The following is a 16,376-nucleotide window of genomic DNA, read 5'->3' as shown; positions in this document are numbered from 1 at the left end:
AACAGTGATGATTGATAATCACAGGGATATGATGCAGTTTGGGGATAAGGAGAAAAGGAATGTGCTCTCTAGTTGTCAGTCTAATCAGTGCATAAAGAAAAATGAAAGGGCATGTTTAATACCACACTAACTTCCTGCCATCCCATACAGGGAGCAAGGATTGCACCTTTTTGTGTATTTATTTCCAACACTTTACTAAAATAATTCACACTGCATAATGGTAGAAAAATTGATTTTTTTGTTCATTTTTTTCTTGAAGGGAAAGAAGCACTAATTCTTCCCTGCAGCTGGAAGATCATGCTGTGACTAAGAAGGAATTCAGGTGAGTTTTACATCACGCTGTAAACTTCAGGAGACTTTTGAGCAGCAGGTGCTCAGATAAGAACTGATATGGTATTATTTTATAAGTATGCTCTGCTGAATAAAAGGAAGCAGTAATCAGAAATGGCCATTACAGCTTTCTCTTTGGACAGCAGCATACAGATGTTGTGCCCAGCCCTGGGACTTTCAGGAAGGTGGAAACACCTTCTTCCTTCTCAACTCAGTACACATATATGCAAAAAGAGATGAAGCATGCTGCTCCTACTCCTACTTGCTCTTATCTTCTTTTTCAACATAAAAGTTGAAAAATCAATCTTTTTCTTTCCTTAGGCAAAAGAAACTCTTGCTAATCCCACTGTTCGGTCTTCTGAGAAGTGCCTTTGTAGACACTGTTGCCATCAATGCAGAATAGCCAGAGACGTTCCATCCAAACAGACAAGTTAATGGGATATAAACCCTGCAGGGTCAGCCTCATACAGGAAACCACTGCCATAAGTCACTACTGCACAACTTTTTTCAAAAATAGCTATTTTTCAATTTAAGGCACCACCGTATTTTTGCACAGTGGACACTCAGACCAAGAATAAAACCTTCCAACCCATGCCAGCAACTCCAGCACTAATTTTAATTCCTTTCTATCATTATTTATTGCTTGCTACCATAGTAATGGATGACTTGGAATGAATCATAGTAACAAAAAGAAATTCTGCCAGGTTTTGCACTCCACTGGGTTGAGACAATATCACAAGATATACTTACTACCAAAATGACTTCACTTCTCACTGTTTTTCACCTGACTCTTCTTTTTCCTCCAAAAACAACCACTACTACCAACTGGCTCAGCATTTAGTTCCCTGCACGTTCAGCTGCCAAGAACCTTCAACCTTGAAAAGGCCTGCTTTCTTCAAGTTCAACTGTATGCAGTAAATCCAACCTCATGTGCCACGTATATAAATTCCATGTTTTCTGTTTCATGAAATGCTAGACCATGCTTGTCACTCAGGCAGGACATGTTTCAGAGAACCTTCCTGGTCTTTGGGTTGGGATGTTATTTGTCTACACATTCATCTGTCGGCCACAAATATCTCATGGTAACATAGGAATTGGACTCATAATTTTTTAGGAGAGGAAGGGCTGTTTTGAGGTGAAGATGGGAATAAAATGGGACGGCTCAAACCCTAAGTGGCTTCCACTGTATACTCCTAAGGGCAGCATATACAATTCTAGGTAGGCATTGCCATACACAGCTAACATCTGTAGCTGTTGTGAGATTCCAGGTTATTTTCCTTCAGCATTTCCTCATGTGGAATGTGTTCTGGACATAAGTTTCTTCTTCTAGCTACATCTCCTTTATTATCTGGGCCAAACTTGCTGCTACTGAGAGTACAAAACTGTACTAAAGTCAAAGATGCTGCACATGATTATACTGTTTCCTGTCTCCTTTATTTAAGTAGTTTCAGCCTGTGAAAAAGGTCAAAAACTTTACAATTGGATTGAAGTAAAAAAACCCACAAAGCTGTGATTTTCTCAGAAAACTGGTGAACCTGAGGTTTCTCCATGAAAAGCATTTATTTTCAAAATCTCTCTAAACTATCCTACACTGCATTTTGAATATCAGTGCACAACTTGTTTTGTAGCCTCAATAAACTTGTATAAATTTTCCATTGTTTGCTACTGCATTTATAGTTTATTGCTACAGCCTGTTTCTCTTAGTGGTAAACAAATCCAGACGTTTTCTAAGAAAGACCCGAATCTCTGCATTTTTGTTATACTCACAAAGTGCAACAAATAGTCTGATATCTTGCCAGTGCCAAATATTGCCTTAAATTCACAATGAAATGGCAACTATTTTATCACAGGTATTAGAAAGATGCACAGTATCATAGCTAAAATCTTTCTCTCTTCAAAGTTATAGATAGTTTCCACAGTGGACCACAGACGAATTTGAGGTGTTCATAATTCAGGGTCAGACTGTTCATTCTCACATTATTACAGGGATGAGTTCTAGCAGGGAACATGAAATCTTCCTCTTTTCCTGAAATGGTTCAGTGCCAAAGGAAATTCTGAGCATTGCTCCTTGCAAATACACTGTCATCTGAGTGCAGTGACCTTCAGTGGCTTACATTCTAAACTCTGTCTTCTCTACTATTTCTACTGTTTGTCTTACAGAACATCACAAGAATTAGCCCAAAACCAACATCAGTGCAACTTTCACACTGTTGGTCACATATTGTAAGTGAAGTAGATGCCAAGTCTCAGAGCAAGCAAAGTAAAAAGGAGTTTCTGTTCATGTATTTCTGATTCCAGAGTAAGAGATAGCATCCCACCAATATAATTTTGGACGTGAAAGCACTGGAATGAATCCACTGATTAACAATTAAAGGAAATAAGTGCTTACTGACCAGGTGAATCTATACAATACTTGTGTTTGCACTGCATCTTAGTTCGTCAAACAATCTACAATAAAGACACAAATATGTGTGGGATCTATTGGCAAATGGTTTATGAAAGTTCACACTGGGAGGAAGAGAAGCAACAGCAGTAAGCAGTGATGCATGTCACTCATCGGTATAATAGATCTACAATACCACTTGCAGTCACTTCACCTGAAATATTGTTGAAGTAGCACAATGCTGTCAGGTACATGTGCTAAACTGAATGTGTTCTCTTTCAGACCAAATCCCGAAGTCTCACCTGCCACTGCACCTCCTTCCCCCTTCCCCTAGTCTGCCTATAAGCAGCCAGCTGCCTCATCCTGCTCTGCTCCCACCTTTGCTCCTGCTAACCCATGCACAGAGCTGGAGTAGCTGCAGCTGGCACTGTAAGGAATAACACAACTATAAGAAACCTTGTGCCCCCACTTCCAAGCAAGCTTCCCTCCATGGAAAATAATATAACTTCTGGCATTTGTTTTTGTTTTAAGTAATGTAGGAAAAGCATCCTTGAATGATAATTGCAGACAAATTCTTTCTGTTGAGCAAGGCAAGAGAAGTCCAACTGGAGCAGAGCAGAAGGTACCATAAGCTTCCCTACAATTTTTCCTTTCTCCTTCCTCTGCTTTCCAGCATATCAAGCAGATAACCACAACAGCACTTCTGCTTCAACCATCTTCTTTCTTCCCACATATCCCTGCTGAGTCCCTTGGAAGGCAGCTGCATACGTTCTTCGCCCTTGTGCATCTCTTAGTCTAATCCTAAATTCTTTCCTGTCAGTGGGCCTTGCCCCCTGCCCTATGCTGTTACCATTTCCTATTTGCCTTCAAAAGCTGCCTGCATTTCCCTTGCCTAGTATCTTCAACTAACCCATGCACCTTGCTGCGGGGGTTAAAAAAAAGCCAGAAATTTGGTATTTTGTAAGTAAACTCCTAAGGCAATTCATGATTTACTCTATGGAAGTGGCCAGTAGCCAACTTTTGAATGCATGGGGAAAATTATTCAAGAGGATCAGAGAAAAGATGAACAATTTTGATATTGATAAAGCAGAAGATATTAGTGTTAAGGGAATTCCCTCCTTGCCATACTGCTAAGAAAACTGCTAGAAACAGCCCTGAGTTTAACTGCAGAAACCTGGGGTTCTGCTTCTGTGTTAGGCACAAGAGTTCTGGTAGAATGCCATTGGAAAACAACAATAAAACAAATTAAATTGTGTAAAAAGAACAAATTAGCAAGTGCTCATAATCATGGGATCCTAAGCAAATGGTGGTCTCAAATGATCTTAGATATTTTTATACAACTACAAATACTTTCACTTACCTAGAGTTCTATTTTTTTGTTATTTTTTCATATGTTTATGTTCTTTTTTCCATTTTATGACTTCAGTTCTTCAACAAAAAGCAAAGAGTCTTGCAAAAACTGCATCATTTTGTTAGAATTTATTTTTTTTTTAACTCCTTTCTGGTGAGGCATCCAGTTTTATGTTGTTTTTTTTCTTTTTGTGAACTAAGACTCAGGAAATTCTCATATGATGTGCATCTCAAGGGAAGGGGCATCTCCGTTTATCTACAGCAAGGAAATTGTTTAGCCTTTGTGGTTTCTGAAAGATGTTTGTAGACAAAATGGAGCTCAAAATACAGCCTAATCCACAGTGAAATATTAGTTCTCCTTTCCTGCCAGCTTTCCTAAACCAAGATTTTGCCTAGTCTGTGAACATTTTCTTGAAGAGGGCAGCTTGGATGGCTTCCATGTCCTAACTTTTTGATTTGTGGCAGCTACGATCAAGTGGGAACAGAGCTTGTTAGAGTAATCCATCAGTGGTATAACACATGCAGGAACATCCCAAAGAGGGAGACCTTGGGTGTCACGCAGAAGGTTAAGGCTATAATTTCTCTTAATGTGATTTTGTCTGGCCTTTTCAGAACTTCATCCGCTTTGGGCAGGGCCACTAGATCAGCAAACCACAGACTGAAAGATTTTGCTCAATTTTGCATGCTCTTAGACCTAAAAATTTTTTACAAGTGACTGCATCGAGTTAAGCTTTCTCCCACTTTCTAAGGCTGAAAAACAGAAACAGAAGATTCACTTGAGAGTACACAGTATGCGGTGGTGTGGATTTTAGAAAATAACAGCAGTTTTCTCATGTGGTGATTTTCATTTTATCGACTAACTTAAGTAAAGAAGTGAAATAATTTCTTAACAAAGAGAGGAAATAGGAAAGGAGAAACAAATATACCTAAGTTTTAATACATGAAGAATCACTCAACAAAATGAACAAAAATTAAAAAATCCTCAGCATGAGGAACCAGCCCTAGTGAAGGCAATAAAACATAGCCTAAACATGGGCTGTACAAAAGGAAAACCAGTAGAGTAGAGATGGACTCCAAAGAGCAAATATCTAAGGATATAAAACAAAAGCCACAAATTCCTTTTTGGTATCTAAAGAAAGAAAAATATGTAGGAGGTCCTGGATGACTGGGGATGAGAGAAACTGAGGAAGACAAAAGTTAGGGAAGGGAAGGAAGATGAATTCTTTTCATTATGTAGGGGGTATGTAGGGGGAGAACCAATTCTGGTACCTGCTTTTATTTTCTGTATTTTGTTAGCAGACAAAAACAAACAGCATGTATTGAATTGCTACAACCAATGTGCTAGAGGAAGATAGCCTACAAAGCAGCAAACAACCAGTACAGAAGAATTTCTAAAGGCAATTAAAATAAAGCAATTCAGTAACTGGCTAAAATGAGTATGCTTTCACTACACTTAGTAACTTGGAGAATGAGAGGACAGCAAAAGTTTCATCTATCTTTTTCACAAGCAGTAGGGGAGATTCAGAAGACTGTACAGCTTCAAGCTTTATTACTATAACAGGTAATCTGTCTGAAAGAATAAATAAAAACAGGAGAACAAAACATCATAAAAATCAGTAGATTCCAAGTGTGTCTATATAACAGTGAGCAGATGAGAGCACATAAAGAAAACTGGACTTTCAAAATCTTTACAAGAAGTCTCAGCGGAGGTAACTTATGAAGAACAAGGCTAAGAAAGCAAAAGAAAAGAAGTAATTTGTACATATTAATTGTCAACTGATGACAAAGTTAACAGTAGGTGTCTTGTGGTTTGTGCTACATATTTAAAAATTATCTGGAAACAAGGAAGCATGCTGAGAGGGTAAAATCTACCAATGGCAAGAAATTACTCAGATTAGCCCTGACTTCAAAGGGTTATTAGGGATTTAAGAGATGAGCAGTCAGGCTGCTTCAGCTGATCATGGTCATTACTTTGGATTGCAATGAAGCATACTTAGAAGGCACTAACTTGGAATACTCAGTATCTGGTTGAGTTCTAAATGGCCAGATGAGCTGCCTGGATGCTCCTAAGAGCAGCGCAGAGATGACTGGTGTCAGAAGGACAGCAACAGTCAGAAAACACAAGTAAAATCTCAGGCTGCCTAAGAAAGACAGCATAGACAGGATGGGCAGACACAGTAAGCATGAAACAACACTAAGTAGAGGCTGGAATACTGTGTTTTACCCCATCCCGAAAGGGAAGAGTGAAAACAGTGTCAAAAAAAAAAAATCAGTAGAAGGATTAGTTGAAACACAGGCAAGGATCTGAGCAGTCTGGAGAAGAGATTTTTTTTCCCCTCAAAATACCAAAACAATGTGGTTTTTGAAAAATAAATAATTCCCCCATTTGATGCATATAATGAGTATTATGATTCATGAAATAAAGATCTTCTAGGAGAGATCTACTCCTTCAAAGCTGTATAAGCTTTCCTCCCAAGTAGCTGGCAACTGTCAGAATCAAAACACTGGACTTGATGGAAATTATAAACCAGAATTTTCATGTTGGTTATCTCAAGTTTACTCCACTAATGGGTTATATACATACATCCACCAGACATACCTTGGCTGACCTAGTGATGGCCCCAATCTCTGAATAAAGATCAGTGCTGTCTGGAAACTTTTCCACCACCATAGTGCAGACATGGTGCAGGAGGGACTGCTTATGCACTGTGTCCTTTACTTCTGGAACCTTCTCGAGGTAGCTCAACTCAAAAGCTTTGGCCTGTATGAAGGAAAACAAGAAGAAAGTAAAAATAAAATGTTACTCCCTGCCATGCAGGTTAGTAGATGAAAATGCCAAAGTAGAGGCATAGGGGAAAGAAGAAGAATTCTATATCAGAAGAAACTTATTGCTTTTTTTTTTTAATTGCCGAAGAGTAGGTCTAAAATCACTCAGTCTGCAGTGAAATGACTCATGACATAATTATCACTGTTTGAATGGTGAGCATCAACACTGAACTCAAAGAACTTACATAAGAGAGTGCCTAGCTTTAAATTTCTTTCAGGTTATGCAGAAAGAGGCAAAGAGCACTCATGGAACATTAACAGAAAAAGTAGGTTCAGTTTTCTAATTTACATTTCTTGTAAGAAATAAATACGAGCTTGCAGCTGTCATGATGGCTTTGACTTCTGTTTTGTGAAGGAAAAAGCGCCAGGGGAAATGTTGGGAGACAGGGCTTACATTGGTTCCATTCAGAAAGTTCCCAATGGCTAGCAGAGTAGAAAGGATAAATCCCAAAGTTTTATTGTGCTCCAGTTGGTCCATTCCTTCCTTCAGGTCTAGAAGTGGTTCTGCAACTTCCTGCCATGAGAAAAGAAACAAGAAATTAAAGGCTGCAGTTGTCTCTGGTTTCTTCTAGCTTTTTAATACTATAGTTTAGATTAATTACTGCAAAAAGTTCCTGAACTGCAATCTTGCAGAGTGTACACCGGTCATGTGTGATTGCTTTCTTCCATGTTCCAGCTGATCAATCACAGCAAAGAAATACATAAAATACTTGCCTAATGTTGCTTGCTTATGTGTGCAATTAACTTACTTGTCCTCGGGATTGCTCTATGACTGTTCTCCAAATAGGAGAGGCAGTATCAGTAAAGGGGCTGTTGCACTTGAATTAGAGGCATGAATACTGTCCTCTTCCAAATGATAAAAGAGCTTCTTATAACTATTCTCTCTAATCTTCAAGCAGACAAATAAACAACAACAACAACAACAAAGAGCTAATACCCTGGCTGAATTGACGTTCATAGCCTGATCCTAAAGCTTTCTTCAAACAATGGCCACCTCTGAGTTTTAGATAGCACTTTATGCTCACGTGACTTTAAAACTGGTTTAAAAAATCACCCACACCAAAGTAACTAAAAAACTACTGCAAATATGAAGCTTTAGAAGTGGGTCTAATTTTGATATTTTAACTTAATGCAGGTTCCATCCACACACATTATCTGAGAATAGGTATGTAAACTGATAAGACTTGAAAACATAAATTTTCTTCCATTACCTAGGGAAGTGCACTACACCAGAGAGTTCAGAGGAAGACAGTGAAGGCAACTGAGTTGAGTGACTTTATTTCTATCTTTGTGTGAAGCCCAGGGCTATTTATTTTATGTGTACAGTAACAGTTCATGTTGTTCCTATCTCCAAATGCAATCCTAAGCATCCCTGGGAAGCATCCTTTTCCCAAATGACTACACTTTTTATGAGCTAAGAAGCCAAAAATTAAGCTGTTATTTTAGACCAAGAGGGAAAATAACTGCACAGTTTACTGTGTTGGGGAAATGCAACGGGTCATTCAAAGCCTGTAGTGATATTTTACCACAAAAAAGAGCAGAGAGATAAAGGAAACATGCATTTCTTGTCAGTACTGTAACTAGATATTCAACTATTGAAGAGAGTATGTCAAATTCTAGATAATTTAAGAGGTGGCACAGTAAACAAAGTCACGTACACTTCATAGGGGAATTGCTAAATAAACCAAGACATTATAAATTTATACTAAAAAAAAAAAAACTGACGCAAAGAATTCTTTGAATTGATTTACTACTCAAGACTGAGATTTTTTTGTTTTGTCGAATTACAGAGATGAATCGCATTGTTATAAAACTGCTGTAAACACAGACTTTTATGAGCATTTTGCTTGCATCAATTTGCAAATTGTTTAAAAATAATTCCTAAAAGGTTCATTTAAAATCTTCTGAGGATGTATAAAATGGTAGCACAAAAAGCTTCCAAGCAGACCATTTTGTACTCATTCATTTAAATGCTCAGGATTTCTTCTGTATACTTTATAATTATTCCAAATTTTTCAGTTTATTGTGGCAAAAAAGCACAAAGCAAACCAACAAAGAAAAAACAACACCAAACCAAACTGTGTGCTAGACACTGTATAAACAGAGGAAATACTCATTCTTGTCCTCTTTTAAAATTCACCTCTTACCTAGACAAGACAAATAAATAATGCAGAAAAATCTTGTATCCTTAGCTACCACATGCCAACCCCTCCCCTCTGGCCTCCCCTTTTTTATTTAACCTAGGAATTATACTTAAATGAAATTTAAGGACTGGCCCAGAATTTCTGGCAGAGAGAGATCTGATCATGCCAGCTAAATGTTTAAAGTGCATGCATAAGTGAACTCAACTATACGTGTGATGAATTCAGTGGTCCTGGGACAGGGAAGACCTGACTGAAAGGAACACCCTTGAAGGATGCTCCTAACTTTTGTTTATAATTTTGAAAGAGAGTTATATACAAAAATAACTTTAATGAATACTGTTTTCCTTAGTTCAAATGGATGTAAGATCAGTACTCTCATGATATATGGGTGAATCCTATAGACCATTCAATCTTTATCTAAGGAAAAATTCTTACTGCTCTGACATTATGCATTTCCTGAATAGCAACATCTGGAACAGATGTGGTCAGGATTTAGCCCTCTTTGTTCCAATGTCATTACTGCCTAATTAAAGGAAGGAAGACACAATCCCTAATTTTCTTTCATAGAAGGAACAGATTATGAAGGATCATTTCAGCAGTTTCCTGGTCAGCCACTAAAACAAAAGTGACTCATTAACTATTTCCACACAATACACAGTCCAAATATATAGTAATGAGGACAGAGAAAGATCAAGCAAAGACTTGGAACAGTGTCTCCCTCAGCCTCCCCATGCTCGTCTCACCTTTTCCACTATCTCATAGTCCATCTTGAAAGCCCAGAGCTGGAGCCTGGCAGAGAGTTCACTGATAGAGGAAAGGGTGAGAAGGAACTGTTCAGCACTGCCCAGGGGGACATCAGGGTTTGCCAGCTGTGCCTCCTGGATCTTCTGCTTCTCCTCCTCGGTTGGGATCATGGTCAAAATTTTCTGCACAAGGAGATATAAGGCAATCATCAGTGGAGGGGCTGAAAAAGGGGGGGCATAGTGGTATAGAGACACATTAGCAGCAAGCACCGATAAGCTTAATTTTGATTTCACTCAAGCCTGTTTGACACTGGGTGACTTTTCAGTGACAATGGCAGAAGTCCTTGATCACCAAGCACTAAGTCATTACAGAAGAAATCAAAACAAGGCCTACTATCTTGTTGAAAAATACATCTATATTAAAATGCATTTTTAAAATCTGCATTCAGCGCATATGATTAACAATGGGATTAAAACCTGAAGGAAGACAGGAAGACCAGCTAGGACTGGTCCCCTCAGTTTTAGGTCTTCAGAGGAAAACTGGCCACCTTTCTGCAAATTACATATGAAATGTTTTTAGCCTCAACACCTATGCATCTCCCAGTGCCTCAACATCTATCCATCTCCCAGTGCCCTTGTAGGTCTAAAAAAACATATCTGAGGACATACTCCAGCTGGAGGAAGGTTTCATACAGTGCAACTCAACAATCTGCAGTACTCAAAGTGGCACACTGTGTTTTTTAGAGGGAAGCCTGGAGGACGAGAGAGGGCTGGTCCTCAGAGAAGATGGCATGAATTAGATTCACCCACTGTGTGGCACAAGAGGAATGCCTGTTCCTTGCAGTTCTTATCATTTAGTTTTTCATTTAGGTTGTTTTGATTTTTAAGAAACATAAAAATGATTACAACACATTAGGACATTCCTAAAAATGTTACTCGAGTCAAGGACAACTTCCCAAGAGTCACTCACAGATAGTTATAAACTGCACAGCTTACAGCCATTTTCTTTTCTGATCTTAAAAGTCCAAAATATTGATGAAAAATGATATCAATATTTTTAGTTTCTGCTGCCAGGATGGCTCAAAACATTTATATTTTCCCTCTAACTCTTGGATTTTGCACGCTTGTTTACATATGGCAGCTTCCCTTCCCAAAGGTATTATTTTTTATTTTATAAAATAATAAATGCATTTTAAAATTGAAAAAGGGAAGCAAAACCACATAAAGGCATCAGATAAGTTGAGGTCTTTGCCCTGCCGATCAAGGCCTCATTAAAACAAATCAGTAGGTTTACAACACAGCTTATGTTTATTCATCAGAGGAATGACATGTTTGTGCAGTAGCTTTCTATAATGATAAAAGGCCATTTTGCAGGTGACAAAAGAATAATAAGACTACAGCCAAAGAGCTACCAGACCTGCCAATTCAATGTATAGTTTTGTTATAACACTGGACAAAGCCAGTCCAGTTTAGGTGCAGAGAAAGGCCACAAAGATGGTCAGAGAACTGGAGCACCTCTCTTACAAAGAGAAGTTGAGCGAGTTAGGCTTGTTTAGCTTACAGAAGAGAAAGCTCCAGGGAGGCCTCACTGTGGCCTTCCAGTACTTGAAGGGAGCTTATAAGCAGGAGAGGGACCAACTTTTTACATAGTCTAATAGTGATAGGACAAGGGGGAATGGCTTTAAACAAAAAGAGGAGAAATTTAGGTTAGATGTTAGGAAGAAATTCTTTACTCAGAGGGTGGTAAGGCACTGGGATAGTTTACCCAGAGAAACTGTAGATCCCCATCCTTGGAAGTAGTCAAGGCCAGGCTGGATGGGGCCCCGGGCAGCCTGATCTGGTAGGTGGCAGCCCTGCCCATGGCAGAGGGCTGGAAATGGATGGACTTTAAGGTCCCTTCCAGCCTTAGCCATTTTATGGTTCTATGAAATTAAATTAGCATAACAGCCCCCTTCTAGTACCATTAATTCATCTAGCTCCTTGTACAGGGCTGCACCTAAGTGTGGAGAACAAGGGATTTTCCTGCTCAGTCAGAGTACAAGGGTTAAGCAAGCAAATAATGTTAGCAAGGGGTAAGCAAGCAAACAGTCTTCAATCTGTTGAACTGGGACTTATCTAATTTCAGCCAGAGCATTTGTATTGCTGATCATCTTTCTATGCAGGCTTCCATAAATATAAACAGAGAAGCAGTTCTTCCTATTAACACTGCCTTTTAGTTTAAGAGGGAAAAAGATTCTCCTTGCTTGAAAACTGCAATAAGATGCCATTGCTCTCACCTATAATTAAAGGAATCGTAAGTGTTAAGTCTGTGAGCTTCTACTTAATGACAAAAAAAATCTTTCAATCCATTCCTATCCCAATGAAAAAAAAGGAGGATTATCCCTCAGTGCTTCTTCTTCCCTTGTCAATGGTTATTTCGAAAATGTTCTGCTCAGAACTGACTATTTGTGTTGATGTTCTATCCATCCACCCACAGATGCTGAAATCTGTAACTCAGGTGACAATATTAAACTAGAGATTTTAACTAGCTGCTTCTTGACACTTCTCAGCACTCAGCCAATACTCATTTTTAAAAGTTCATAGAAGAGAGACTGAACCTCGATGCCATTAGAAGAGTTTTTCTCAAAGAGAACCTTTGAAAAAGTCTCTCTTAAACAATAACAAAGAAGCTAATGCTTCTCCAAGTGAGCCAGGGAAAACTGCAAACAGGATCATAGGAACATCTCTACATGGTGAGTTTAGCAGTAGCTGTGTGATGGACGTAAAAATGCTTCTCGTGCATTTTTGAAGGCTAACACTTCAGCAGTATTCTCAATTGCCTTTTACAAATAACTAGGGCTTTTGGCAGCTACCCAGGGATCCCACAAGTATTTTGTGGTGGAGCAGGGCCTATACTCCAGAGATTTTGTATTGCTTTTGGGGCATTTCTAAGAGGACAATGAAACAGTAAGCTTTGCTTCCAAAGGGACTCTCCTCCTCTCTGAGCTTCATGTAAGCACCACAAGCCAGACGGAGCTGACAAAAATGTGAATCCGAGCACTGCAGTGCTGCGAGTCCAAGTACTGCAAGTCTGCTGTGTACTACACTGTAGTATGTGAAAAAGGGAATGCCAAGCAAAAGAACCTGTAGATGTAGTTCCAGATGACCAGAATCACCCCTGCTGCTGCACGCACTGCCTTGATAGGATCAGATCTGTATTGATGTGCTGGCAGGTCTCATACCATCTGCAGTGCAACCACCTCCATAACAGCTATTTACTCCCCAGAGCTTTTAGTCTGTTCAGGCAAACAATTCTTACCCTGCTGGTTGTCATCCTTGCTGTGCTCCTGAGCAAGTAGGAACATGCTCTTATTTTTGATTTCCTCCCTATGACTAACTTGAACCATTTGTTCAGTTCCAGAATAAACTGCCAGTTTCTTACTATTTTTCTTCTTATTTTTTAAACAGCACTGACAATAAAAAATAGAATAAAAGCACAATAGGGAAGAAAGTTGCTGGCACCTAATATGGTCATTAAATCATAAATAGATTTGAATCCAATGATCAGTTTGTAATGCTCTCCCCAGCATGATAGTCTCCTGGCAGGTTAAAAGAAGACTGGTTATCAGCAAGCCCTATGCTCATATCCTCCTATAATGTGACACAACACTGTATCACACACATATTTCATCTACAGGCATTCTCATACAATTGCGTGGGTCAAAGACTAAAATTCTGAGGAAAAACAGTACACAAATCTTTTCATGAAGAAAAAAAAAAAAAAAAGGTGATCTCATTCACATTAGATCATCAGTCCTAACTGTTTTACTCCTTGAACTTTTAGAGAAGGGATCAAACTAGTAATTTCCTAGACTCTGCGTTCCTATTGCGCGATTTCAAAAAACTTCTCAGAGGAAGGCCTTACAAGGCTCTGAGGATGAAAATCATAGAGACTCGGGCCGTCTCTCAGGCATTCAGGAAGAGGTGGGTTTGCAGCAGAAGGTGCCTCCAGTGATTAGTAACAGACTCCCAGCTTGCGGAAGGGTAAAAAAAATGGGCTGTGAGGAAGTACCTAACCAGAAACTGTTAACAGCCTCTCCAGAAATTAGGTGCTTCAGTAATCTCTTCCAAGAGATAATGGGGTTTCTCGTTGATGAGATTGCAAGAGTGGCTCCATGTTCACATGTGATTTCAGTTGATTTTTTGGGGTCAAACAGTAGCCTAAAAAAATTAGGAAATGAAATATCTGGTTGTTACCGTGCCCTAAGCTTTCTGTGGCTAAAGCCCCATGTGTTCATAGGCTACATAACCAAATACATATTATCTGATATTTGACAAATCTCAACAGAAGATTCAGATCCAAAAAAGCTCTCACACTTCATTTTTTTTCAGGCATCTACTAATAAGACACACCAGTGGTTTATATTCATTATTCATTATATTCAGTATTCATTACTTGGAGAAAATAAATATATATATACAGATACATACAAAGGAATAAAATAGAAAATCTAAAATAATGTGAAGATCATGTAAATGAGGCTTACTACACTAATTTTTATATGAACTTTTTTAAAAAAAGATCCAATTCTGAAAAGGAGCTATATCTAAAACGCCTTATAATGATCTCTATAAATCAGAAACTGACAGCCATGGTTTCAGTCAGATTGCTCCACTTCTTCAGCTCTCTACTGAAATACATCAACATGCAATTGCTGTTCACAGACGCTGTAGAAAGTATTTTTCTTTTCTGCAAGGAGTGAAAGGGTAGTTTTTTTCCCATTAATTAAAGTCTGAAACTTGTTAGGGCAGTGATAGACTGACTACTGAAGTAGAGCCAACAAAGCACTGTTGATTCAATTCTGTGTTCTGTCCAGACTTGTGAAAAAAGGTGTTCTTCCAGGTCAAGCAAGTTAGCATAATTTGAAATACCCCATCAGTCTTTTACAAAGCATTAGCTAACCCAGTCGGAAACTGCAAAAGCCAAGATACTGTGGTGGCAACTATCAGAATAAATTTAAATACTTTGATCATTTCTGAAAATCAACCTTTGTGGATTTTGTTTCTTTATAAATGTCACCATCTGCCTTTGTAACAGTAAGCTCTCATTTCTTATCCCTTTTTACATCTCAGGGCTACATAATCACTCCAAACACACAGCCTTCAAAGTAGTTAACTACTTGGTAATGGAGGACCTAGCATCCCTGGCAGTGTTGTCATTTCAAGTAGTTTTACTAAAAGCTATGCCCATCCATGTAATACATCAGAAAGCTACATTGTGAAACACAAGGCATACAACCCTAATTTCCTCACAACATTACCCCCATTTCACTCAGCTAAATTAATTATACTCTTTAGTATAATTTGATTTTTATTCTTGTTCCCTGAGTAGCATTCTGCAGAGACCCACTTGCTTCTTTTACTGAAGACAACCAGCAAGGACTGGTCTGGTGGACTATTCTTGAAGCTGGCTGTGAAACACTTCATTAAAATTACATGGCAGGATTTTAAACTTGCCTTTTTGCTTAACTCAGAGAGTCCTCATCCATGCTAAGCAGTTCTTTGTTTGCAGCTGAGTTCCAAGTTGTTTGAACGCAATGGATGCCAAGTTTTCAAAGAAAGGAAAGCACAACCACTTTGGCAAATGTAAGGCGGCAAAAAAATTGTTTAGCTGGATTGACGCACGCTCATAGACACACATTGTGCCTTCCTTTGAAAGCGTGTTTCTAACAGTGCCTGCTCTGCATACTAAACTGACTGCATCTGTCTTTCTAAGACCACATCTCCATTCTCAGGGGTCCCTAAGCACTTCCAGCACATGGTTGAAAATATGAAACATCTAAAATATACACCCTCCGCTCCTTTCGAGTTAACTCTAATGCTAAAGCCAATGAACAGATGAAAATGGGAAAAGAGGTTAACAAAGTTTATCTACACTACTGGTCAAAGGAGCAGTATAGAAAACTGCAGAAGGAAGTAACAGTAAAAACAGAAAACAGTAGGAATCAAGACGATGCAATCCTGTGCTTCTTCCTGTACCTCTTGCCTACCTCTACACAGCTCAATCCAGCCCTCTGTTTTGCTACATGTCTCTCTGACTGTGTAACGATGTGCTGTAAGAAAACTCTGTAAACTGAAAATTGTGGAATGGAATCTGAATTCATTGCACCATGTTACTTGACAAACAGTAAATCAAGACGGAACTGCACATTTAGAAAAACTTTTTTTTCTTTCTCCACGAACACCAACCTTCCCAACTAATGAAGGCTTCATCCCTCAACATGGAAAGTATCTGGACTCAGGTCTATTTACCCTTTGTCTCAGTTTTAAATACCTGAATGATCACATCAGGATTACTCACATCCTTCAGCTTCAAGTTGTGAACACTCAGAAATTCCATTTTCTTTAGCACTGGGCAGGTATACCAACTATGTAGCATTTTCTGGTTTCTGAGTTCTTAAATTTAAAGCTGCATGCATTTATTGTATATATTTTAAATTAAATTACAGGTTTCTGGCAGCTAATAGAAAGGCTACCCAAATTAGGGTGTGGTGATACAAGGCACTCCCAATTGTGGACACTGCAGGTGGTTGGCAGATGGGCATACCAGCTACAAATGGC

The 16,376-nt window shown here is 38.8% G+C and overlaps 1 protein-coding gene across 4 annotated transcripts in view; it reads right to left on the bottom strand.

Annotated features, from left to right (window-relative positions):
* The window catches only part of FHOD3 (formin homology 2 domain containing 3), a 360,289-nt gene that overhangs the window by 34,071 nt on the left and 309,842 nt on the right, over positions 1 to 16,376 (bottom strand). For all 4 annotated transcript variants that reach the window (XM_021387316.1, XM_021387312.1, XM_021387314.1 and 1 more), the window contains 3 exons: positions 9,777 to 9,959; positions 7,284 to 7,403; positions 6,663 to 6,824 (listed from right to left, as the gene is read on the bottom strand). In XM_021387316.1, coding sequence (XP_021242991.1) covers positions 6,663 to 6,824; positions 7,284 to 7,403; positions 9,777 to 9,959 — 465 coding nt within the window. The remainder of the gene's footprint in view (positions 1 to 6,662; positions 6,825 to 7,283; positions 7,404 to 9,776; positions 9,960 to 16,376) is intronic.

This window comes from Numida meleagris, chromosome 2, assembly GCF_002078875.1.
Source record: "Numida meleagris isolate 19003 breed g44 Domestic line chromosome 2, NumMel1.0, whole genome shotgun sequence".
In the NCBI taxonomy this organism is placed as follows: Eukaryota; Metazoa; Chordata; class Aves; order Galliformes; family Numididae; genus Numida; species Numida meleagris.
This window is presented reverse-complemented; position numbering and strand designations above follow the sequence as displayed.